Here is a 27,633-nt window from a genome sequence, read left to right as displayed (position 1 = left end):
ATTTTGTGATGATAATTTTCCCTCTCCCGTCTGGGGGATTGATGTTGTGGAGGCCTACTGCTGCGATTCGGTCTGAGTGTCAGGATGTGGAGTTGTTAATGGTGAAGGTGACATTGGGTTTATTATTAGATGACACAGGCGGGTGGGATTTATTCCCCATGCTCCAGTTTGTTTTACAGTGGGGTAGGAGTAGTGCTATTTACAGCTCCACGAGGGGCACCCCACCCACCCGTTGGGATCACTTCTGCAGAGATACTTGGCAAAGATGTTGTGGGCAGAAAGAGGACAGCTATGGTCTACGCAGGTTTCGAGGTCATTAAAGGTTAGGGAGATAGATGGGCAGTTTGAGAGAGGACATGAGGAGGAATTTAAGAGTTTACTTTTTTCTCCATCGTGAAGTTTCCAGACTTCAAAGGTGTACTGGCCAGGGGGAGAAGTACAGTCTTTTGGGAGGGATGTGTGAATGAGAAGAGAGAGAAGGAGGGATGAGATTAGGCTAGATGGCATCTTTCTTTCAGGATAGGAGGACGCACGAGAGTGTTTATTCTTCAGCGATGGGTGCACGAGGAGTGGAGCGGATCTTCTTGGGTTTGAGGGTCAACGGTCCAGTAGAGGTCATTGAATGATGGTCTATGGGATGAGAGTGGGGAGGAGAGGAGTGGTAATGTTTGACACGAGAGTTATGGAGACAGTATGGAAAGTTGGCTAACTTTACTGCTGTGGGGGTTGTGAGTATGGCTTGGTAGGAGCCCTGCCATTTGGGGGTTGGGGGTTATGTTTTTTATGAGGAGAGGTGATAAAAACTCTGTCGCCTATGTGATAGGTGTTCATGGAATGCTGCACTGGGGCAGGAGTGAGAAAGTTGGCATGAGAGCAAAGGAGGTTTCTTATAAGTTGGAGAAGAGGTGTCATGTAGGCGGGGGGCAGTTGAGGGGGGCTGGAAGGATTCCTGGAGGAAGACTGGCCTTATGTATAGGAGCTGGAAGGGAGATAGGAGGGTGGGTTTTTTTGGTAAGCTACATAATCTCAAGAGTGCGAGAGGAAGGAGGTGAATCCAGTCTAGGTGAAGTTCGAGGGATAGTTTGGTGAGTATACTCTTTAGAGTCCTGTTCATTCTTTCTACTTTTCCTGAGGATTGGGGGTGATATGGGATGTGGAAATGCCAGGGAATGCCAAGTGATTGGACTAGGGGTTGGGTAATTTCAGAAACGAATTCTGGGCTCTTATCTGATTGTATGAATGTGGGAATGCCGCAATGACGGATGATGTCACTGAGGAGGAGTTTGGAGGCAGTAGAGGCTTTCTTGCTGGTAGTGGGGAAGGCTTCAACCCAGCCGGTAAATGTGTCTACTAGGACTAGGAGGTATTTGTGTTTTCTATCGAGGGCATGTGAGTAAAAACAATTTGCCAATCGGGGCCTGGCAGATGCCCTCAGGCTTGGTGGGAGGGAAAAGTGGGTTTGTGAGATGAGGTACTAGGACTGCTTTTTAGCAAACTTCACATGATGAGGCGAGATGCTGTAGGAATTTGATATTGTTCGGTGAGAGGGGGATGAAAGGTTTCACGTACTGCTGAAGCATGTGTGCGTCTGCATGAAATAGTTCATGTAAGTAGGTAAAAAGGGATTGAGGCATAGGGGATGAAGAGGGGTATTTTGGGGAGTGGTGAAGAGGAGTTTTGCTGCTGTTAGGGTTGCCTTTTTTGTTGCTTCATCAGCTTGGTTATTACCCAGAGATGGTGGATTGGTCTGTTTGGTGTGCTTTGCAATGGACTAGGCCTATAGCCTTTGGGAGCTGTGATGCTTTGAGAAGTGTGGTGATGTGAGGGTGGTTTGTGATTGAGGTCCCTTTTGTGGTAAGGAGGCCCCTCTCTTTCCAGATGGCTGCATGGGAGAGAAAAATGTGGAAGTCATACTTGGAGTCAGTGTAGATTGTAAGAGAAGAATTACTGGCAGGAGTAAAGGCTCTAGTTATAGCAATACGTTTGGCTTGCTGGTTAGTGGTGTTGGAAGGAAGGGTTTGGGCCTCAGTAACTTCAGTGAGAGATACTACTGCATATCCTGCAATGCGGGTATGGTTACGTATAAAAGAGCTCCCGTCCGTGAACCAGGTATAATGGGCTTGAGGGAGGGCTCCCTCCTGCAGATGTGCGGGGTGAGGGACTCACTTGCTTAGGTGTTACATACAAGAATGGGGAGTGTAAGGGGATGGGTGTTGTGCAGATAGAAGGTTGGCTAGATTGTGAGGGGGGAAGGTTGCAAAGGTAAGAGAGGGATCTTCAATGAGGGATGTTTGAAGGGTTAGGATTCGGCAGGGGGTAGCGTTTGAAATCCTCTGTAAGTGAGAAGTTCTATGAGGTGGTGTGGGGAACACATATGCGTGAAATCATTTGGTACTTGTCTTTCTCTGCCAGGCTTATTTCACTGAGCATAATGCCCTCTACCTCCATGCATGTTGTTGCAAATGGTACAATTTGTTTTATTCTTATGGCTGAATAATATTACATTGTGTATATGTACCACATCTTCTTTATCCATTCATCTACTGATGGACACTTAGGTTGCTTCCATTTCTTGGCTATTGTAAATAGTGCTGCGATAAACATAGGGGTGCATGTGTGTTTTTCAATCTGGGCTGCTGTTATTCTTAGGGTAAATTCCTAGAAGTGCAATTCCTGGGTCTAATGGTATTTCTATTTTGAGCTTTTTGAGGAACCTCCATTGTGCTTTCCACAATGGTTGAACTAATTTACATTCCCACCAACAGTGTAGGAGGGTTCCCCTTTCTTCACAACCTCGCCAACATGTGTTGTTGTTTGTCTTTTGGATGGTAGCGATCCTTACTTGTGTGAGGTGATATCTCTTTGTGCTTTAAATTTGCATTTCTCTGATGACTAGCAATGTGGAGCATCTTTTCATGTGTCTGTTAGCCATCTGAATTTCTTCTTTGGAGAACTGTCTGTTCAGCTCCTGTGCCCATTTTTTAATTGGATTATTTGCTTTTTTGTTGAGGTGCATGAGCTCTTTATATATTTTGGATGTCAACCCTTTATCGGATCTGTCATTTATGAATATATTCTCCCATACTGTAGGCTGCCTATTTGTTCTGTTGATGGTGTCCTTTGCTGTACAGAAGCTTTTCAGTTTGATGTAGTCCCACTTGTTCATTTTTGCTTTTGTTTCCCTTGCCCAGGGAGATAAGTTCATGAAGAAGTCACTCATGTTTATGTCCAAGAGATTTTTGCCTATGATTTTTCCTAAGAGTTTTATGGTTTCATGACTTACATTCAGGTCTGATCCATTTCGAATTTACTTTTGTGTATGGGGTTAGACAATGGTCCGGTTTCATTCTCTTATATGTAGCTGTCCAGTTTTGCCAGCACCATCTGTTGAAGAGGCTGTCATTTCCCCATTGTATGTCCATGACGAATAGGAGCATTCTTATTCAAGTATCTTGGTGTACACATTGTGTGTTTTGTTGGGTATATATTGAGGTGTACAATTACTGGGTTCTAGATTGTGATTAACTTCAGCTCTGGTGGATACTGTCAAACTATTTGAAAATATACTCCCCTCAGCAGTGTATGACAGACAGTTTACTTTGCTTCACATCCTGGCTACCATTTAATATTGTCGGACTTGAAATTTTTGGTCAATATGATAAGTATGTAATGGTATTTTATTGGGGCTTATATTTTCATGGGCATCTTATTATATGTTATTGGTCATTTAGATTTCTGGTTTCTTGTAAAAGGCCAATTTATATCTTTTCCCACTTTTTTATTGGATTGTTTTGCATTTCTTACATTGATCTGTAGTTTTTATGTAGTCTGTATTTGTGCCCTTTGTTGGTTACATTGTGTGTGGAAAATATGTTGTTATTCTTTGGCTAGCATTTCTGCTTTTATAATAGTGACTTTGGAAGAACAAAAGTTACTCGTTTTAATGTGGCCCAGTTTATCAGTCTTTTGCAGTATGATTAGTACTCTTTTGTGTTTAGCAGTCTTTCCCCATTCCAACGTTAGTGAATTTAATCCTCTTATGATTTTCTGGAAACACATTATTTTGCTTTTCATTTTTAGGTTTTACCTGACTAGAATTGATTTCACATCTGCTGGGAAGTAGGAGTGGGCAATATATTGTCATTGATGTATATGTAGAAAATGCAGCCTCACACTGATAGTTGTTGGCAGAAGGAATTTTAATACCCTTTTGAGATAATTGTAGATACCCTTATTTGATACCATGTTAAAATTTGTCTAGTGGTAGGTTCTTAATGGTTTGTTGTAATGCCAGATCCAAAACCACATCTGTGAACTTTGTGTACTTTGTTAAATTTAAATGCATTTGTCTCTCTTCTACTGGGTGTCTTCTACCCATGCATTATTTTGCAACATCATTTATCAGTCCTTTGGAAAATACCGGTTCACTGAATGATGCAGGTCTTTCAAATACTGAAACAGTGCATTGTATTACATAAAAAAAACACATTGAACTAATCAGGAAAGTTGTTACCATCTGCGAACAAATCCATGGCTGCAGAGACAAGTTTTCCAAAATTCTAATTTTTGTTTGAAACTTTACCTTCTATCATTAGCAACAAATACTCTCATTTGCTTTCCTTGAAGTTCTTTTTTGAGAAAATGTCTGTGAAAGACCCAAGTCTGAATAACCATAGTTTATCAGTTCTTTCTAGTAAAATTGGTATTCTGTGCAAGCAGCTAGTTCAGTTCACAATTCAAATATTGCATAAGTGATTTTCCTGGAGACAATAACAGTATTTTGGTGTGCAGCAGAAATGCTTTATGTTCTTTCCATTTCATTACATAGAAATTAAAAATGTACTAAAAAAGACATTTTTAGGGCTGAAGATTTAACAAAATTAATAATGTTTACTGCATTAAAGACATTTTCTTTTTTATTAAGGTATCATTTCTATACACTCTTATGAAGGTTTCACATGAAAAACAATGTGGTTGCTACACTCACCCATTTTATCGAGACCCCCACACCCCATTGAAGTCGCTGTCCATCAGTGTAGTAAGATGCCACAGAGTCACTACTTGTCTTCTCTGTGCTACACTGAAAGACATTTTCTTTATTGTAGATAAAAACCCATAACAGATCAATTCTTAACAATTTTTTAAGTGAACAGTGTGGTGTTGTATTACAGACCTATAGATCTTTTTCATCTTGCATGACTGAAGTTTTATGCCCATTGAGCAACTCTCCCATTTCCCTTTGCCCTTAACCGCCTAGCAGCAACTGAAATTCTGCTTTTTGCTACTATGATCTTGACTACTTTAGATACCTCATATAAGTAGGATCATACAGTATTTATTGTTCTGTGACTGATTTCACTCAGTCTCAGGGCTCATCCATGTTTTGGTATATGACTGGGTTTCTTTCTTAATGACTGAATAATATTCCATCATATGTATAATCCACATTTTCATTATACATTTGTCTGTTGATGGACATTTGGGTGGTTTTTACCTCTTGGCTACTATAAATAATGCTGCGGTGAACTTGGGAGTGCAAATACCTCTTTGAGATACTGATTTCATCTCTTATGAATGAATACCCAGAAGTGGGATTGCTGGATTGTATGGTAGTTCTATTTTTAATTTTTTGAGTAGCTTCCACACTATTTTCTGTAGTGGCTGCACCATCCATTTCACATTCCCACCAACAGTTCACAAGGATTCCAATGTCTGCACATCTTTCCCAATGCCTTTTTTTTAAGAATTGAATTTTTACAGCAGTTTTGGGCTCACAGAAAAATTGAGAGGAAGGTACAGAAATTTCTCATTTACTCCTTGCCCCCAACACATGTATAGCTTGCTCCATTTTCAACATTCAGTACATTAGAATTGTGAACCTACATTGACACATTATAATCATCCAAAGTTCATAGTTTACCTTTTACTTCACTGTTGATGTACATTCTGTGGGTTTGGACACATGCCTAATGATGTGCATCCATCATTATAGTATAGGAGTATTTTCACTGCCCTAAAAACCCTCTGTGTTCCACCTATTTATCCGTTCTCCTACCTCCACCTCCTGGCAACCACTCATCTTTTTACTGTCTCCATAGTTTTGCCTCAGCCACAATGCCATGTAGTTGGAAATATAAAATATGTAGCCTTTTCAGGTTGGCTTTTTTCACTTAGTAATGTGCGTTTGAGATTTCTCCATGTCTTTTCATGACTTGATAGCTCATGTCTGTTTGGTGTTGAATAATATTGCATTGTGTGGATGTACCAGTTTGTTTATCTAATCACCTACTGAAGGACTTGTTGGTTATTTTCAAATTTTGGAAGTTATGTATGAAGCCTCTTTAAAGATCGGTGTGCAGGTTTTTCTGTAGACAGAAGTTTTCACCTCCTTTGGGTAAATACCAATAAGTGAGATTGCCACATCCTAAAGTAGAGTATGTTTAGTTTAAGAAACCACCAAAATGTTTTCCAATGTGGCTATACCACTTTCATTCCCTCTAGCAATAATTGAGAGTTCCTGTTGCACCACATCCTCACCAGCATTTGGTGTTCACAGTGTTCCAGTTTTGGCCATTCTACTAAGTGTATAGTGGTATCTCCTTGTTTTAATTTACATTTCCCTAATGACATGTGGAGCATCTTTTCATATGCTTATTTTCCATGTGTGTATTGATGAGGTGTCAAGGGCTTTGTCCATTTTTAAATTGGTTTGGCTTATTGTTGAGTTTTAAGGTTTCCTTTTATATTTTGAGGAACAGTCCTTTACTATGTGTCATTACTGCTTTTATAAAAAAATTTTATAATGGCCATCCTTGAAATGTAAAGTGATAAGTTATTGTGGTTTTGATTTGCATTTCTTTGATGTGGTGATGAACATCTTTTCTTATACCTATTGGCCATTAGTATGTCTTTGGATAAATGTTTAGTCAAATCCTTTGCCAAATTTTTAATGTTTTTTTCTTGCTATTGAGTTGTAGATGTTCCTCATAAAATTGGATATCAACACCTGATCAGATGTATAGTTTGCAAATATTTTCTTCCATTCCATAGGTTGCCTTTTCATTCTGTTGCTGTGCAAACAATTTTTAGTTTGATGTCCCACTTGTCTGTTTTTGCTTTTGTAGCATCTGCTTTTGGTGTCATAACCAAGAAGTCAGTGACTAGACAAGCGTCGTGAACCTTTCTTCTTGTGCTTTTTTCCTAGGCATACAGTTTCAGGTCTTATGTTGATGTATTTAATCCATTTTGAGTTGATTTTTGTGTATGACTTAAGTGTCCAATTTCATTCTTTTGCATGTGGCTGTCCATAATGCTCTTGAACCTCTCTAGTGATTTTTTCAGTTCACTTATTAACATTCTTTAGCTCCAAAATATGTCTCATTCTTTTGTGTGTGTGTGTGTGTGTGTGTGTGTGTGTGTGTGTGTGTGTGTGTGTGTATGTGTGGATAGTCCTTTTGTTGAAATTCTCATTTTGTTCATGTATCATTTTTCTTAACTTGTTGAGCATCTTTATGATGATTAATTAAAATTCTTTATCGGATCATTCATATACCTCTATCTTTAGACTCAGTTTCTTCAGACTTATTTCGTTCCTTTTATTGGACTGTTTCCCCTGTTTCTATTATGTTCCTTGTAATTTTTTGTTGGTATCATTGCATTTGAAAAAACACTCCTCTCTTCAGTCTTTACGTACTGGCTGAGTACAGAGAAAGGCCTTTACTAGTCAGCCTGGCTGTAGATTGTGGGGGCTTCCCCAACCTTTTCTCTGGGTCTGTCTTCTCTGTACCTGTATATGTAGATTCCAAATCAGAGGAATTTTCCAGTTTTTTCTTCCTGCCCTAGAGGCTTCTACTCTCTTGCATCTTCTGTACCATGGGTTCTGTGAAGTAGCACACTACCCAGCTCTTTTTTGTTACTAGATGGCCCCCAGATAGCTAGAGTATGCCAGGTACTAGTAGCGCCCTATGTCAGGCTAGATAAGAAACCAGCCCCACAGGCAGTCCCACAGAAAACTGAAATGTTGGACACCACCACCAGTCTTCCCTTTCTCCCAGGAGGGAGAAGTTGCTGAGCTGTATTGGTCTGTTTGTTGTCCCGTGGGTTCTCTGGATCTGTAGTTAACCACCCAGCTCCTTTTTTAGTTCTCAGTAGGCCCCAGGCACCTAGCGTGTGCCAGTTCTTGTCTGTGCTCTGAGAAGTGGAGAAAGAAGCTAGTCCCTCAGGCAGGCCCCGCACTCCCCTCCCCTCCCTGCCAAGTTTAGAATGTTAGATGTAAAGTACATTCTTCTTTTCCTCCCCAGGAGAATTTCAGAGGCCAGTTTTCTTCCAGTTGTGTGGTGCTGTGCTGGGAGGAGGGGGACTATGGTGAAAGGGTGTCATGAATTTTCCTACTATCTTTGATGCAGCTGGTTTAGTAGCACCTGGGGTGCAGGAGCCTCTTAACTGATTTCTGAGTTCTCATAAAGGGAATTGGGATGGGTATTGTTGAACAGGTGTTTCTGAGGAAGGAAGGAAGACCTGGGGCTTCCTGTTCTGCCATCTTGCTGATGTCACTTCCATCAAGGACATTCTTAAGTGAAGTTGGCTTTTTTTGTGAATGGTCATGAAAAATAAAATGAAACAGTTTGCATCATACCTGAGACTGGCTTTATTCTCTGATTTCTTTATCACAATGAATCAATGAAACAGTTTGGTGCTACTGCCCTGATACATTCTAAGGTGCCTGGAGTCCTGACTTCCTTTGTTTTTGAACAATTAGTGTAAATGTAAATACAGGAAAAAAGGAAAATGAAGTCTTGGTATTATGGATACAGTTTTGACCTCACAGAACTCCGGGAACTGTCTCTGGATCAGGAAGTTTGTGAAGCACACTGAACTACAGTTTTTCTAAGTTCCTTAAAAAGAATAGTGAATGAATATTGAATTTTATCAAGTGTGTTTATGCATCTATGAAACAGTCATGTAATTTTAAAAACTCTGTTTAATGTGATGAATTAATTAGAACAAATATTTGGGATAAACCTGCATTAGTGTTGATGTATTTTTCCATTTATATATTATTATTTTTCCATTTATATATTCTCTCTCTATACTTAATACTACATGTTTAAATACCACAAAACACTATTATTATTATTGAAGTTAATATTCACTTAGAATTATCCATGTACTTGCCAGTTTTTTCCTCATCATTTCTTGCTGCAACTGTAAGGTTCTATCTGGGATCATTTTTATGCTGTCTAAAGAATCTCCATAAGCATTTCTTCTATTGTGAAGTTCAGTCTTTACCTTCCCTTAGAATTGTGTTTTTTGGGTACAGAATTTTAGGTTGGCAAATATTTCATTTTAGCACCTTGAATGCATCTTTAATAATCTCTGGCATTGTGTTCTTTTTGAGAAGTCATGTTGATAATATTGTCTTTTTTTTCCTTAGGTGCTTAAATGATTTTGTCTTTTTCTTACCTTAGATAAGACAAGTTTTACAGTGACATGTCCAGATATGGATTTCACTTCAGTTCTGGAAAACTGAATTCTAATTATTGGCTTCTAATTTCTTCAGATACTGCTTTTGCCCTGTTTTCTCTCTTCTTTCTAGAATTCCATTTAAGTATACCTCTTCACTGTATCCTGTATATCTTTCTTTACTTTACTTACTCTAATGAGGAAGTATTAAAAAAATACAAGTATTTTTTTTCAGATTTTCAGTTTTTGTTTTTAATCTTTATTATTGAAAAAGAATTTCCAAACATATGAGCAAGTAGGATGGTATATCCCCCATGAAACCATCAACCAGCTTTAATAGTTATCAACTGCTTGTTTCATCTGTAACCCCATCACCCATTTTCCCATTCTACTGAGGTAAATATTTCATCTGAATGTATTTTAGCATCTGTCTTTTAAAGATAAAGAGTCTATAAAACATTCTAATTGACTCATAAATGTAAATTTTAAAAATACTTGCTTGAAACAGGATCCAAGTATGGATCCATACATTGTGATTGATACATCCCTTAAGCCTTTTTTACCCTAAAGATTCCCCACTATCTTCTATTTTTCCTTGCAATGTATTTGTTGAAGAGATTGGGTTATTGTCCCGTAGAGTTTCCCATAGTCTGAATTTGGGTTCATGCCTTTTTTAAAAAAAAGACAACTTCACAGGTGGGTGGTGTGTTCATTCTTTAGGACCAGGAGGCACTAATGTCAGACTGTCTCTCATGATGTGAACAGCCATTGCTAGATGCCTGTGTGGATTCTTCAATTTTTAGGGATTTTAAAATGATGATGTTCTAGTTCTAGCATTTTTTATTAGCTCAAATACTTCAATACAGAGACATTTCTTATCAACTGTTGGTTCATATATGAAAGGCAGAGTAAGTACTTGCTTTTTATTTACCAGTTTTCAAAATAATCAATTGATTCACTAGTGTCCTTCAGTTCTGACCAGTTAGGATTTGTTTTATTATGGATTTAACATATATATTTCCAGATATTTTTAGTTGATATGACTTGCTCCTTAAAGAAATCTGTGGTAGTATTGAAATTAATAAATATTATTTCTGGTTTATTCTAGTTTGCATTTATGCCGTGTCCTGAGTGAAAATAAAAGCCATGATTGTTCATCCTATAGAGGTAAGTCTTTCAAAAAGTATCAAAGCTGTTACGTTTGGCTTGGCCAAAATTAATAAATATTGTTTTCCATTAAATTGTTGTAAACTAAAACAAAGCTATAAGATAGTTCACACTATATAAAGCTTTTATATGAATATATTACAGTTAGGATTAAAACTGTAGGACTATAAATCTCTATATGGATGTCAAATAGTCATAATGATATTGCTTGACTTTATAATTATGACATGGAATATTTTAGCTACATTTCAACAGTTGTTAGCTGTAGTAAAAATTATATAAACTAGCTATCAGTCATAAACAGAAGAGAAAAGCTAGCATGGAAAGAAAAATTGTTTTGATATTGTTTGCGCTAGGAAATTTCCAGAAACTAAGGTTCAGTGTTTTTACTAAAGCTGGTTATGTTTAGGTGGTATCTGGGGATCTTGTTAAAGGCAGTTGTCATGGAAAACGTTAAAAGCAAAGGAATTATATACGCACATCACAAATACGGTTTATTAAGTAAAATGTTATGTAATTAACTAGGATGTGAAGTTTAATTTTAAAGGACTTTACTATTTAACACTCATTAATTTAAAATTAGGCCTTTAAGAAATTTAGATTTAGAAAAGGAGGGGCAAAAACAAAACAATTATGTCCATTATGTTTAAAGAATTTTCCTGTGTAGCTTTCATTTTGGGTGGGAACCGTGACATTTTTTCAATCTGGAAAAAAATGATTTGTAACAAATATTCTATTTTAAAGAAAAAATTATTGGATAAAAATTAATTTTATTTAAATTATGCTTTTTGTGAATAGATGATTAAGAATAGAAAATATTTCTATAAAAATGTTCACTTTAATCAAAATATTACCTTGATGAAATATATGAGAGTTATATACTTTTTAAAGAATATTTTGAATTTTTTAATGGAAAGCATTCGAATGGGAAGAATTCAAACAAATGAATGAGCCATTTTTTCCCTGTCATTTGAGTAAGATCTGTTGTAAGATTTAACATTTGTAAGCGCACCATTCCCAAAGTTATTTTTCCAGTTCCCTCCTGCTTATAAAATTGTAAGATCGTTTCATAATGTTTTCTGAGGTTGATAAAATGCCATCTTTTTGAATAAATCAGTTCACTGCCAGAAGTATAAAAAACGTAAAAAAAAGGACTCTTTTGTAAAAGCACTAGGATACTTAATTTTTTTCATTCCTGTATTTGATACAAGTGTGTGACTTCTTGGTTAACTTTGATCTTGTTTACAATTGAAATCTTAAGTGGATAAAATAAGAAACTCTCAGAAGAAACTATGCATAATATAACCTAGAGGATTACTCTTTTAGTTTTAAATGGGGACTGGGGTGGATCTCCTATCAGATCTAACTATTCATATTATTGTTTACTTTTTGCATGTTTGTTTCTGATTCACATATGAAATGAAAAGTAGTTGAGTGCGGCCTCATTGGCTGGATTGCCAGTGCTCTCTTGCTGGCCCTTGTCGGCCTTCAACACGTTACAGCTCTGGCTGATTGCTCCACCAATCAAGCTTTTGGTCTGAGGGCCCCAGTTGGTAGTCCGTGCTGGAAATTGTATGTCATTTCTTCTGAATTTCTTTTGTTCTATCTCGGGGATTGAGTTTGGATAGGGTTCTCTCTACCCTTTCCCTTTCTGCTCCTCTCAATTGATTTTCATTTCATTTCAGGGCAGGCAGTTTACCTTGCACACACTACTTCCCTTGTTCATTTATACATCCCTCTTCCCCAGTAAAAATAACATTGTAATGATGGCTGATAAACCAGGGTAATCCTAGTGGATATTCAACATAACAAAGAACTGTTATCTTCAATATTCAAATCCCACAAAGCACTTGTAAGAATGTCCTAAAAGTTTTTTTTTACTTGTGGCTATTCTTAAAACTGCTTTTTCCTGAAATGTGACCATTAAGATAAAATCTTCTGTTCATTTTTTTTTGTGTATAAGGGCTTTAAATTTTCCACTCCATTGTAAATGCAAAGTTTTTTCAACTTTAGTGTAGATTTTTTTCAGGATTTTGTGGAGCTAGCCATCGTACTCTCCAGGTACCATTTTACTATTTCTATGGACAAAATACAGTAGGAGAGGGAGAGGAATAAAGATGGCGGCGTGAGAGGAGAGACAGAGGCTTCCTCCTAAAACTGGATATAACAAGAAAAATATAGTTGGCGCAACTAATCCTGACGAGAGCAACAAGAAAGAGGGCCGACGGCCAGACTGCATACACCTGGAGAAAAAGAAACAGACCTCACCGAACGGGGAAAACATACTAGAGTTGTGGCTTGGCAGGACCCGAGCCCCCTCCCTCATCCCAGCTCACCGGCAGGAGGAAGAGAAACGGAGCAGGGAGGGAGTGAAAGGCTTGTGGACTGCTGAATACATAGCTCCAGAGATCTGCTCTGGGAGCACAAACCTACATTTCATGGTGTTTTTCATCATACTCTTCTGATTATGGGGTTGTAAAGCTGGGACAGGTGGAGTTACCTGGGGAGACAGGGATTCCCGGCTGCCTGTGGAAAGTAGGGATCCATATTTGGCTGCTCTGGCACAAAAGCATATCTCTGTGTTTGGCCCACTGGTTTCTGGCAGCGGAGGACAGGCACAGCAGCCGGGAAGCCGGGAACAGCTCTTTCCTCCACCCAGGCAGCAATACCACTCCCCTGCGACCCCCTGACATTGCTTCAGTGCTGAGCAGATCCAGAATAGAGCTTCTGGATTGCTAGAGGGGCGCCATCTACAAATATGCAATGCCAAAGAAACCTCTTCCATAGTAAAATTTACTAATACAACTCCTGAGAAAGATTTAAATGATATGGGACCTCGTGACTCTTCCTGAAAGGGAGTTCAAAATAAAAAAACATCAACATGCTAATGGAGGTAAAGGAAAGATATCCAAGAACTCAGAAATGAATTTCAGGTCAGAGATCCAATCGTTGAAGACAACGATGGAGGCTATTAAAAGCAGGGTGGATACAGTGGCGGAGACGATAAATGAAATAGAAACTAGACAAGAGGAATACAAAGAAGCTGAGGCACAGAAAGGAAAAAGGATCTCTAAAAATGAAAGAATATTGCGAGAAATATATGACCAAACTAAATGGAACAATATTCGCATTATAGGGATGCCAGAAGAAGAAGAGAGGGAGTAAGAGTTTAAATGTGTCTTCGAGGAGGTAGTTGCTGAAAACTTCCCCAGTCGGGGGAAGGAGATAGTCTCTCAGGCCATGGAGATCCACAGATCTCCCAACACAAGGGACCCAAGGAAGACAACAACAAGACACATAGTAATTAAAATGGGAAAGGTCAAGGATAAGGACAGACTGTTAAAAGCAGCCAGAGATAGAAATAAGATCTCATACAAAGGAAGCCCATCAGGCTAACATCAGACTTCTCACAGAAACCTTACTGGCCAGAAGGGAGTGGCATGATGTACTTAATGACATGAAGCATCAGGGCCTGGAACCAAAATTATTTTTTCCAGCAAGAATATCATTTAAATTTGAAGAAGAGATTAAACAATTTCAAGATAAGCAAAAGCTGAGAGAATTTACCTCCCACAATCCATCTCTACAGTCTATTTTGGAGGGACTGCTACAGATGGAAGTGTTCCTAAGGTTGAACAGCTGTCACCAGAGGTAATAAAACCACAGTAAAGAAAGTAGAACAGCTAATTATGAAGCAAAAGCACAATTAAATTAACTATCCCGAAAGTCAATCAAGGGATAGACAAAGAATTCAGAATATGATACCTAATATAGAAAGAATGGAGGAGGAAGAAAAAGGAGGAGAAACAGAAAAGAACCTTTAGATTGTGTTTGTAACAGCATACTTAGTGAGTTAAGTTAGACTCTTAGATAGTAAGGAAATTAAGACTGAACTTTGGTAACCACGATCCAAAGCCTGCAATGGCGATAAGTACATATCTATTGATAATCACCCTAAATGTAAATGGACTGAATGCACCAATCAAAAGACATACAGTCACTGAATGGATAAAAAAAAAACAAGACCCATCTACATGCTGCTTACAAGAGACTCACCTCAAACCCAAAGACATGCACAGACTAAAAGTAAAGGGATGGAAAAAGATATTTCATGCAAACAACAGGGATAAAAAAGCAGCTGTTGCAGTACTAGTATCAGACAAAGTAGATTTCAAAACAAAGAAAGTAACGAGATAAAGAAGGACATTGCATAATGATAAAGGGGTCAGTCCTACAGGAGGATATATAACCATTATAAATATATATGCACAAATACAGAGGAGCACCAGCATATGTGAAACAAATACTAACAGAACTAAATGAGGAAATAGAATGCATTTGTTTTAGGAGACTTCAACACACCATTCACTCCAAAGGACAGATCTACCAGACAAAATAAGTAAGGACACAGAGGCACTGAACAACACACTAGAACAGATGGACCTAATAGACACTTATAGAACTCTACATCCAAAAGCAACAGGATGCACATTCTTCTGAAGAACACATGGAACGTTCTCCAGAATAGACCACATACTACGCCACAAAAAGAGCCTCAGTAAATTCAAAAAGATTGAAATTCTACCAAGCAACATTTCAGACCACAAAAGTATAAAACGAGAACTAAATTGCACAAAGAAAGAAAAAAGGCCCACAAACACATGGAGGTTTAAAAACATGCTCCTAAATAATCAATGGATCAACGACCAAATTAAAATAGAGATCAAGCAATATATGGAAACAAATGACAACAACACAAAGCCCCAACTTCTGCAGGACGCAGTGAAAGCAGTCTTAAGAGGAAAGTATATAACACTCCAGGCATATTTAAAGAAGGAAGAACAAACCCAAATGAATAGTCTAATCTCACAATTATCAAAATAGGAAAGAAAGAACAAATAAGGGCTAAATTCAGCAGAAAGAGGGACATAATAAAAATCAGAAAAGAAATAAATAAAATTGAGAAGAATAAAACAATAGAAAAAAATCAATGAAACTCAGAGCTGTTACCTTGAGAAAATAAACAAAACAAATAAGCCTGTAGCCATACTTCTTAAGAGAAAAAGAGAATCAACAAACATCAACAGAATTGGAAATGAGAAAGGAAACATCACGATGGACCTAACAGAAATACAAAGAATTATTAGAGACTACTATGAAAACCTATATGCTAACAAGCTGGAAAACCTAGAAGAAATGGATAACTTCCTATAAAAATACAACCTTTCAAGACTGACGAAGAAAGAAACACAAAATCTAAACAAACTACCAGCAAAGAAATTGAAGTGGTAATCAAAAAACTACCCAAGAACAAAACCCCGGGCCAGAAGGATTTACCTCAGAATTTTATCAGACATACAGAGAAGATATAATATGCATTCTCCTTAAAGTTTTCCAAAAAATAGAACAGGAGAAAATACTCCCTACCTCAATGTATGAAGCCAACATCACCCTAATACCAAAACCAGGCAAAGACCCCACCAAAAAAAGAAAATTACAGACAAATATCCCTGATGAACTTAGATGCAAAAACACTCAATAAAATATTAGCATAGTGAATTCAAAAATACATCCAAAGTATCATACACCATGAAGAAGTGGGATTCATCCCAGGATGCAAGGATGGTACAACATTTAAAAATCCATGAACATCATCCACCACATCAATAAAAGGAAGGACAAAAACCTTATGATCATCTCCATAGATTCTGAGAAAGCACTTGGCAAAATTCAACATCCATTCATGATAAAAAACTCTTAACACAATGGGTATAGAGGGCAAGTACTTCAACATAATAAAGGCCAAAAATGATAAACCGACTGCCAACATCATACCGAACAGTGAGAAGCTGAAAGCTTTTCCTCTGAGATCTGGAACAAGACAGGGATGCCCACTCTCCCCACTGGTATTCAACATAGTACTGGAGGTCCTAGCCATGGGAATTAGACAAAACAAAAGAAATACAAGGAATCCAAATTGGTAAAGAAGAAGCTAAACTGTCACTACTTGCAGATGCCATGATATTGTACGTAAAAAAAACCCTAAAGACTCCACTCCAAAACTAGTATAACAGTATTGCTCAGAATACAGCAAAGTTGAAGGATACAAAATTAACACACAGAAATCTGCTGGCTGGCTTTTCATATACACTAACAATGGACCTAATATAGAAAGAGTAATCAGGAAAACAATTCCATTCACAATTGCATCAAAAAAGAATAAAATACTTAGGAATAAACCTAACCAAGGAAGTGAAAGACCTATACCCTGAAAACTATAAGACACTCTTAAGAGAAATTATAGAGGACACTAACAAGTGGAAACTCATCCCATGCTCTTGGCTAAGAAGAATTAATATCGTCAAAATGGCCATCCTGCCCAAAGTAGTCTACAGATTCAATGCAATCCCTATCAAATTATCAATGGCATTCTTCAACAAACTGGAACAAATAGTTCAAAAAATTCATATGGAACCACCAAAGACCCCTGAATATCCAAAGCAATCCTGAGAGGGAAGAATAAAGTGGGGGGGATCTCACTCCCCAACTTCAAGCTCTACTGCAAAGCCACAGTTATCAAGACACTTTGGTACTGGCACAAGAACAGAGCCACAGACCAGTGGAACAGATTTGAGACTCCAGACATTAACCCCAAACATATATGGTCAATTAATATATGATAAAGGAGCCATGGACATACAATGGGGGAAAATGACAGTCTCTTCAGCAGATGGTGCTGGCAAAACTGGAGAGCTACATGTAAGAGAATGAAACTGAATTCATTGTCTAACCACATATAAAAAAGTAAATTCAAAATGGATCAAAGACCTGAATGTAAATGATGAAACCTTAAAACTATTAGAAAAAAAACAAAGGGCAAGAAACTCTGAGACATAAACATGAGACACTTCTTCATGAACACTTCTCTCTGGGCAAGGGAAACGAAAGCAAAAATGAACAAGTGGAACTGTATCAAGCTGAAAAGCTTCTGTCCAGCAAAGTTCACCATCAATAGAACAAAAAGGTACCCTGCAGTATGGGAGAATATATTCATAAATGACAGATCCGATAAAGGGTTGACATCCAATATATATAAAGAGCTCACACACCTCAACAAACCAAAAGCAAATAATCCAATTAAAAAAGAGTCAGAGGAGCTGAGCAGACATTTCTACAAACAATAAATTCAGATGGCCAACAGACACATGAAAAGATCCTCCACATCGCTAGTCATCAGAGAAATGCAAATTAAAACCACAATGAGATATCACCTCACATCAGTAAGGATGGCCACCATCCAAAAGACAAACAACAACACATGGTGGGGAGGTTGTGGCAAAAGGGGAACCCTCCTATACTGTTGTGGGAAATGTAAATTAGTTCAACCATTGTGGAACGGAGTACAGATGTTCCTCATAAAGCTTAAAATATAAATATCATTTGACCCAGGAATTCCACTTCTTGGAATTTACCCTAAGAATACAGCAGCCCAGTTTGAAAAAGACAGATGCACCCCTATGTTTATCGCAGCAGTATTTACAATAGCCAAGAAAAGGAAGCAACCTAAGGTGTCCATCAGTAGAGGAATGGATGAAGAAGACGTGGTACATATACACAATGGAATATTATTCAGCCATAAGAAGAAAACATATCCCGCCATTTGCAACAACATGGATGGAGCTAGAGGGTGTTATGCTCAGTGAAATAAGCCAGGCGGAGAAAAACAAGTACCAAATGATTTCACTCATATGTGGAGTATAAGATTAAAGAAAAACTGAAGGAACAAAAGAGCAGCAGAATCACAGAACCCCAAGAATGGACTAACTGTTACCAAAGGGAAAGGGACTGTGGAGAGATGGATGGGAAGGGAGGGATAAGGGCTGAGAAAACGAAAGGGGGCCTTACAATTAGTACATATAGTGTGTGTGGGGCATCATAGGGAGGGATGTGCAACACAGAGAAGACTAGTTAGTGATTCTGCAGCATCTTACTACACTGATGGACCCTGACTGTAATGAGGTTTGTGGGGGGGACTAGGTGAAGGGGGGAGTCTAGTAAACATAATGTTCTTCATTTAATTGTAGATTAATGATAACAAAATGAATAAGAAAAATTACTATAGTATATCCACTGATAAAAAAAACAGTAGGACTTCCTAACCAGTTAAATGGGCATTTAAAAAATATGTGAGTTGGGGGCTGTTTTTTCTTCTTTGTGGATCACGTTGTGATTGTTTTTATGTCCTTTACTGTCAGCAAAATGACCTGGGCTCTTTGTTCTCTGTTTTATAGTCTCCTGTGATTAAGATTAGAATTCCCTCAGCCTCTATCAGCTTATATTCTTATGGAAATTTAGTTTGATATTCAGCTGTTTTGTCCTAAGAGTGATTGCTTTTATTAAAAATCTTAGTTATCTTGGTAACTTTACATGAGTATTATTTGCTGTAAAAGCATTTTATTGATGGAAATTCAAAGCATTAAATTAACCTCATGTTCCTACCATGCTAACAAGTTAGTTTTTATATAGTTTATTTTAAGCATAATTAAGGCATATTTGTGAAAAAGGTGGGTTTATTTAATAATGAATTCTTCATAAGGAGTTGGGACAGTTGGGCTATAATACATTAACAAATAATTTGAGGACAAATTTATTTGATTGTAGAATACTATTTTCATTGTTTAAAGGGGGATTGATATGAGTCTTGATTTCTATTATATTCTCTTTTTGTGACTAGTAAAACCAAGAGAGAAGATTTTAAATATTTAGTTTTTTATTTGCTGTTTTGCCCTGAAAACTTTTTGATTCCTTTTAAAAGGGGATTATAATTTGACTTTATTTTACATAAATGTTTTTAGAGCTGCCTGTTTTCCTACTTAAGAAAGGAAGCAAGTAAAGTTTTTATTGTATGAAACTAAATAAAATGATAGCTGGAAGGAGTTGTTTACCTAACCAATAACAATCCACCCTGCCCCACACACCCAAAAAAGAGATTCTTCCTCCTAGAAAGGGGACTACTTGCTAATTTTAATAGTGAATGATAGTACTTGTGGTTGACAGTTCTCATAGAGTTGCTGTTTTATGTATGTAATTATTTTAGTTTGAATTCTGATGGAAATAGAGGGCAAAAAAGATTGATATTTGGGGAGAAGTTTCTCTGACCTTAGGATATCTGTAAAAGTTGATTTTATATTTACTGCTATTCCTTGCCTATTGTCAGTGTAGCCCTGAGATTGAATTGACTATAATCTGAATATATTTAGAAAAATCTGTGAAATCTGATGATGAGAGGAATGGCTAATTTAGTTTATATTCACATGGTGGAGTTCTATTCAGTCTTCTTATTCAGCCATAAGAAGAAAACAAATCCTACCATTTGCAACAACATGGATGGAGCTAGAGGGTATTATGCTCAGTGAAATAAGCAAGGCGGAGAAAGACAAGTACCAAATGATTTCACTCATATGAGGAATATAAGAACAAAGAAAAATTGAAGGAACAAAACAGCAGCAGAATCACAGAACCCAAGAATGGACTAACAGTTACCAAAGGGAAAGGGACTGGGGCAGATGGGTGGGAAGGAAGGGATAAGTGCAGGGAAAAAGAAAGGGGAGACTTTGGTGATTTTGGAGACTTTTGTACCTAGAGAAAATGCTTTTAAAAGTGTTAGTGGGGTAATTAGAATACCAAATGATGTGCCTTGTGAATTCAAATATATAAAATATGTTGACATAAAGGAAAAGATGGGGAGGGAATGCTCAAGCAGTAGTTATGTTATAGTAGTATAGTCAAGGTTCGCTTTTTTTCTCTTTTAGTATTTTGTTTTGTGAAAATAAAAGGAAAAAAATCTAGAGAAAAGTATTAAAGTATATTTTTCATACCATTGTTGATGTTTATAATAATTCTTAGAAGTAGAAAATACGTAGATCTAACACTTGAGGGTCTACATTTCATGTTCAAGAGTCTGTGTTCTCACATTATTTCTATTATGTTCTACAGATTTCCAGCAAGCTCTTTATGAGTTATCATGCCATGTCGTTAATGGAAATCTCAAGCATGAACATGCATCTAATGTTCTTAACGACATTAGTGTAAGTTGTGTGTGTGTGTTCTTTTTTGATACAAATATCCCTGTAGTGTATAAATTGGCATTTCATTTTATTCAGAATTATAGTGAGGTAGGGCGGGGACATGGGACAAGCATCATAATTAACTTTTCCTACCTATGATGAAAAATTCTGAGATATAAACAGTATAGTAAGAACAGGAGGAACCCCATCTTAAGGCTAAGATTCCATTTTAAAAAGCAGCGAGTTGAAGAAGTAAGATTGCTAACATATTCTCTGGTAATGAGACAGTAGCCCAACAGCCTATCTTAAGGCAGGGCAGGCAGTCTTAACTGATATGTCCCTACTACTTGAGGGTAACCCTATCTTGGAGAAGAACTGGACAAATAAATTCCTTGTGTTGGGTTTATTTAGCAGAATTATCTGGAGGACTGATAAGAAAGGAAAAGAGACATGGTGTCTCTCACCAGAGATAAGCACCTTGAGACCACAAGTCAAGCCTATGCCCAACAACCCCCCTCTGCCATTTGCCCCATTCTTGAAAGCCTTAAAAGGCAGAATCCCCAAACTTTCAGTGTGCCTTCTCTCTGAGGTCGTCTGCACCTTCTCTAAGTGTGTACTTTCAGATAAAGCTTTCTCACTTCTCAGATTATTGCGGTCTTCATTCTGTCTCCGATTTACTCCTAATAAGTAGGAAGGGGCTGCTAAGAGATCAGATTTGGGCCTGCATGTTTCCATCCCATTGCCTGGGTGACATGGACGGAACTGCCGCTGTGCGATCTGTTCTTAGTAGCCTGCCGGAAAATCTCCTTTCTTTGGGAAGTTCTCAGAACATAATCTTACTCCATTCTGTTCTTGGCTCCCCCAAATCCTGGAGTCATAGGGGCTAGTCCCCGTGCTGTGCAGATCCATGTGGACGCAAGATGCCAGGTGACTCTGGCTTCAGGAGTTGGCAAGGGAATCTGTCCTAGGCCAAGAAATTTCCCTCTTTCCCTTGCACTTTCCTGTTCTCTGGTGCCTGCAAGGCAGCTGCCATTCCCTGCTGCTGTTGCTTTAATGGATTCCTTCCTTACCTACACTGGGCTGACCTGTTGGAGAATTCTCTCTCACCCAGAATTAAGAAGGCTTCCCCCATCCAGGTTGAGGTTTCTCCTAGTTCTTCACCTAGCTGCCCAGCAACAACAGTAGTGAATGTTTTAAGGTAATAGTGATAAGTCATTGTTGCTAGGCAGAAACACATTTTAATCTTTTGTCTGGTTGTGAGTAAAATGGAAAATGTTAGGTAAGCTGGGAGAGCAAAAAAAAAAAAAGCCAGCATTTTACTGAAGTCAAGGTATACTCAATTAAAAGTGCTACTATAAAAAATAATTTGGCTAGAATATGTTTTTCTCCCAATATAGCATCTCCAGGTATTTTCTTTCGTTTGTGGTTATGTTTAGAAGTTAAATGTATTTTTTAAATTGAGGATTCAGTGATTTTGAATTGAGGTTGTATAGAGGACCTTCACTTGATACCAATTTTCATGTTTTTGCCATTTATTTTAGAAAATATTAACTAGATTTTCCCCCCTAACCTTTAAGTGGTTATTCTGTTTCACTCTTTTATTTTTTAGAGTATTTAAGTTAACTTCAGACCAGATACTGGTCATTGTGGTTTGATATTTAAATGGAAAGATGAATTGTCAAATTGTAGTCATGTTTATTGTAAACCAGTAGTTAAGTTTCAGTTTTTACAAGTAGTGTATTACTCTATTAGGCTGTATTTTCAACTGATATAAATAAAATTATCTGCCCAGTTGAGAACAACTTTCATAACTATTACTGAGGTAGGACCTGGCACTTCTTGATGTCAACATGCATTTTACCCTGTGTTGCTTTAAGCTTCTGTGGCATTTTCGTGCTAGCGTAGGTCATCTCCTTTATATTTTTGTGTTTTTCCGAGGATGGTTCTAAGGAACTTCTGTGTTTACCTGTTGTGATTTTTTCCCCTCACATTGAGATGTATTTGAGCAATAGAGGTTCAATATGCATTTCTCTTTTATTGCTAAATTTTCTATATGAGAAAGCAACATTAGTTCATGTTGGAGTAGTCTTTCAACTGTGAGTTTTCCATGTTTGAAAACTCGTGTCTTGCTCTATTAATTTCCGGTCTTCAGGTATCCTGAGTACTTGCATTCAAGTAGACATAGCCAAAGTTCATAGCCATTTAAGAAATTTGAGGCTAAAATCTGGTTGACAGTTAAGGTTATATCATTCCATTAATTGGGCATTGGTGTAGGGTTTAGTGTATTTATGGAATTTGATTATAATACTTTTCTCATTTATTGAAAATGAACAGTCCAAATGAACTTAATGTTTATAAAAAGTATTTTATTGAAGTATAGTTGACATATTAGTTCTAGATGTATGACAGTGATTCCACATTTATGTACATTACGAAATGCTCACCATGACAAGTGCAGTTACCATCTGTCACCATAAAATGTGTGTTTTGTTCTTCCTTAGCTCACCCTTCCTTTCAGTCCTTCGTGATACATATTCTTCTGCAGCTGGATTGTCTTTGTCATGGCCTTCTCATAGTACTGAATCGCACGGGCCCGCTTCTTAGCCACAGGAGCATATCCTGTGTGTCTCTTACAGATGCCAGGTTTTGCTTTAGAATTACATTTCTTTCCTTTAGTCTCTGAAAATAGGCTAGTTTTAGGGTTACTACAGTGCCAGCAAACTAACTGCAATAACTGAATTATGTCCTTCCTAATGAAAAATCGCTCTAAAATGGGGCATGGGAGTGGGAAGTTAGGAGACAGATCTAGTAAAAATGTTGAAGTTTTCATCCAGAAATGAGGGGAGATTTTTGGGTGTGTTTCTCCAAAGGCTTACAACTGTTAGAGCATAAGAAAAATAAAGATAGATTTTTTATAATTGTCTTCGGAGAATCTTGAATTAGGGAACACCAGCTTGTGATTGTTCTTATATTTTTTAGATTTCTGTTCTGATACTACTATGATTTTTGCATAGGTCAGTGATGGGCACAATATTTGAAATTTTGGATGAGAAATAAACCATTTTTAACAGTTTTTCTTTAGGTAGGTGGGAGGTACTGCAAATTCCAGTGGTTTCTAACATGAAAATTCATTGGAAAAATTTCAATCAGTTGTGCTCTTTAATATTTCCTGGTGTTTATTTTATTTAGGTTTCTATTTTTTATCAAGTTATTTAATGATAGAAATTCAAACATTTTTTTCCAGCTGTTGTCTCTTTATTTTCTCTATATTATGAAACATGAAGAATTTTATTCCATGTCAACACAGCGGTGTTGGGGTTTTGTTATTCTGAAACCATAGTACTTGCTGGTGTGCTATTGTAGTGTTTTATTATGAATAATTATATTTTTAAAATTAGGAATTTCATGAGGATATGCCTTCCATTCTTGCTGATGTATTCTGCATATTAGGTAGGTATTAAACCTTTATTTCACCTGTAAAAAGTGTTGTTTATTAAATTAATGTACTATGTTAAAATGTTTTCTTCCAAAGTAAGTATTTTACAATGTACAAATGTTTTTATAAATCTAGAATATATATCTTTTCACTCTATAGAGACTATAGTATTTTAAGTCAAATGTGAGTACGATCATTGTTTATAAACTAGTGCTAGTTTTAGTTTATAATTCAGTTTTCAGAATGTATCTTTATATAAAATGAAGCTAAATTAAGCCATTTCAAATAAGAAGGCTAAGTTTTCTGAAGTTAGCTACATTGGCCAGGATATTGCGAAATGGCACTGTCCAGGAAGGGAAAATGGAGAAGGGCAAAGAAAACATGGGTATATTTCATGATAAATCCCCTTCTCTCAATTCTCACGGATGGCGGTAGAAACTAAACTGAAGCAAAGCGGTGGTAGGATGTCTGGGGAGAGCCCTACAATACTTAGAGGACCACTTTTAATACATCCCTAATATCAGTGCTGCTTTCTATAGCACATTCTAAAGTATGAGTTGACTTTAAAATAATAGTATGTAATTAGCTAAAGTAATAATCCTAAAATCATCTTTGTAATCTTGCTGATTCTAGTTGAAATTTTTGATGCTTGGCATTTGGAGCTAATTGTTTTATTTCTTTCATACTTCAGAAAATTATTCGACAAATAGGTCAGTTTTTTTATTGAAGTATTGTTGATATGCAATCTTTATTGGTTTCAGATATACAACAAGGAGGTCTCAGCTTTTAAAAAAGATTTCAGTAGGAAGAAAATAAAAATCTTGAATATATTTTTGTTTGCTGACTAGAATTATAACTCAAAATAGGATATTAAAAATATATTTTAATACTGTCTTTTCATAGAACTGATGGCCAGGTAGCTTGAATAGTAGTACATGGTACATGGTAACAAGGTGGCCAAGGTCAAGAGTTTTGAACTTCCTGAGTAATAGGATCTTTAATGTCAGAAGAGATCTTTGTTGTCACCCAGTTCAACTTAACACTCAAGAAAGGAATTTCTTCTTTAGTATCTGTGACATGTGGTCATTTAAACTTTGCTTTAATATTTCCATTTTTGAAAACAGTGGGGTTTTTTTTTTTGAAGCTTTGTTGCTTTTCCAGTGCCATAGCACGCAGCTTCTGTGTAATCTACTTACCATTTTATGGGTTTACCATTTTATGGGTATGCCATTGGTCACAGGGTCAGTCTCCAGTATAAGGAGAAATTAATTCTAAGCATTCATATGCATATGGAGGACAGCTCATGCTTACCATAGTTTCAGATTTTTTTTCCAAATGAGCATTTCAAAATTAGCTAGTTTTAAAGAAAATTAAGTATCTTAGTTTAGTGTTGGAGAGAGTCTAGGAAAATATGTCAAACTTTCATCTTTTTTTTCCTCCACTGTAGATACTGAGACAAATTGTTTAGAAGAAAAAAGCAAGAGTGACTATTTTACACAATTGGTATTAGCATGTTTGGTAAGTTTTAAAAAACGCTTTCTACATTTTCCATTGGACACTTGTAATTACAGTAAACACGTTAATGGAGGAGGATGTTGACATCTAGTTGACTATTCATTTTAAGGTGAGATTGGGGTTTTGAAATGGAATGATTTGTAAAATTAGACATACTAATTATTTCTGTGAGGTAGGCATGCTACCATATCATTTATCTATACATATAAAACCTTAGGTGGTATTCCTGACCTAATAAATTCCTGAGAGAAAGGTAAACATCTATCAAGTGAGTAGAAATGATGTGGACAGCTTTTAAACTGAGCAATTTTTCCTAAATGATTAGGTAAGGAGAAAAGAAATGAAGGTAGTTTAAAAATAATAAATTCTAGAACTTGTCATAATCATTGTCTAATAAACCATTTTGTGTTTATACATTTACAATCAAGGAGAAATGCCATTACTCAGACCTGGAAGAATGTCCTTGTCTTTACTGTGCTAGAATTTGACCAAAGTGCTGTATTATCTTAAAATACAGTTGACAGATTCAATTTTAATCAGAATTTCATCGGTTGTTCTTGTCATTTGTAGGCCGTGTACAGCATGCATTTAATTTTTTAGTGAGTGTTTTTTTAAAGAGCTGTGTCACATTTTTCAATATTTGCAGTCTTCATTTTTTTCAATTGAAGTTCTAAGCTTTTTTATTGTTACAAATTGATATGTTTTTGTGTTATTTTAGTATTTGGGAAAAGCTGTTTTGAATATATTGAAATATACTCAATATAAATAAATGTATTATATATTTTAAATATTGTGGTTGTGTAGTTGGAATGCTAAGGAATAAATGGCCTTTAATATTTTTTAATGCAGTATTTAGTTTCAGACACAGTTCTAAAGGAACGCCTGGATCCAGAAACATTGGAATCATTAGGGCTTACCAAACAATCACAGCAGTTCAATCAAAAGTCAGTTAAAATCAAGACAAAACTCTTGTAAGTACACGTACCTTTCTGTTGCAGACACCTGAGTGTGTTTTGTTAGCTCTCGTTTTGAATACTAGAAGTTTCTAAAGGCAGTTGAAGGTTTTTTATGTTGCTCTTACCATGTGTCTCCTATTTTTTCCTTTTAAAAGTAGCCTGTAATTACTGAGTCAGCACTGAACGTGGCCTGTGTGAAACTAGTATAAATTTTTTCCCATATTAGAAGTTGAAATAGTGTTCAGTGCTTTAAAATAATTTACAACTGGCTATATTCTAGGGTATATCCTGAGTGATGGAAATAGTGGTATGTTGTTGCTCCTTGGGATTAGCAATATCTATTCTTTGTGTTACTGATTTTCCCTGTGTAATTGTCTCTTTGAACTATTGTTATCATTCTATCCTAAAAGATAAACAAAGGTAAATTTTTCAACAGTTCTTAGTATTGTTATCTGAGAGAGATAAGAATATTCAATGAAAAGAGTACAGTACTCTTAATTAAGCTTGCTAATTGAAATTAATTTTATCCCCTGTATGATGTTTATCTAATTTCAGTTGTAAGCAGCAAAAATTCAATTTGTTAAGAGAAGAGAATGAAGGTTATGCGAAGCTGATTGCTGAATTGGGGCAAGATTTATCTGGCAATATTACTAGTGACTTAATCGTAGAAAATATCAAATCTTTAATAGGTAAGACATGCATAGTATGTTAATAAGAAATGAGTTTTTTAGTTATTGGAGGATATACATAAAGACAAAATGAGTGCATTCCCTATAGTTTTTTTTTAATTAAGAAATGAGAGCATGTGTTTTTAAACTTGTTCTTTTAAGATTTTATCAGTAATAAAAAATTTAAGTTGATGATGACAAATCTTTCTGTCACTGTTACCTGTGTGTTTGTATTAGTTTCTGGTTTCTCTGGTATTTCTCTTCAACTTTTAAGTATTTCTCAATAATTTTATAGAGAGCAGAAAATAAAGTAAGCAGTTGAAACACAAAGTCTTCGCTGAACTCTTGAAATGCAGAGATGT

At 36.6% G+C, this 27,633-nt stretch overlaps 1 protein-coding gene across 1 annotated transcript in view; it reads left to right on the top strand.

Annotated features, from left to right (window-relative positions):
- Positions 1 to 1,255: 1,255 nt before the first annotated feature.
- LOC140843298 (THO complex subunit 2-like) overlaps positions 1,256 to 27,633 on the top strand; it is a 105,869-nt gene continuing 79,491 nt past the window's right edge. The window contains 6 exon segments of the mRNA XM_073212279.1: positions 1,256 to 1,337; positions 20,590 to 20,717; positions 24,095 to 24,146; positions 25,580 to 25,650; positions 26,497 to 26,618; positions 27,159 to 27,292. Of these exon segments, the coding sequence (XP_073068380.1) occupies positions 1,256 to 1,337; positions 20,590 to 20,717; positions 24,095 to 24,146; positions 25,580 to 25,650; positions 26,497 to 26,618; positions 27,159 to 27,292 (589 nt within the window).

This window comes from Manis javanica, chromosome 1, assembly GCF_040802235.1.
Source record: "Manis javanica isolate MJ-LG chromosome 1, MJ_LKY, whole genome shotgun sequence".
In the NCBI taxonomy this organism is placed as follows: Eukaryota; Metazoa; Chordata; class Mammalia; order Pholidota; family Manidae; genus Manis; species Manis javanica.
The sequence above is the reverse complement of the archived record's forward strand: the minus strand, read 5'-3'. Positions and strand labels throughout refer to the sequence as shown.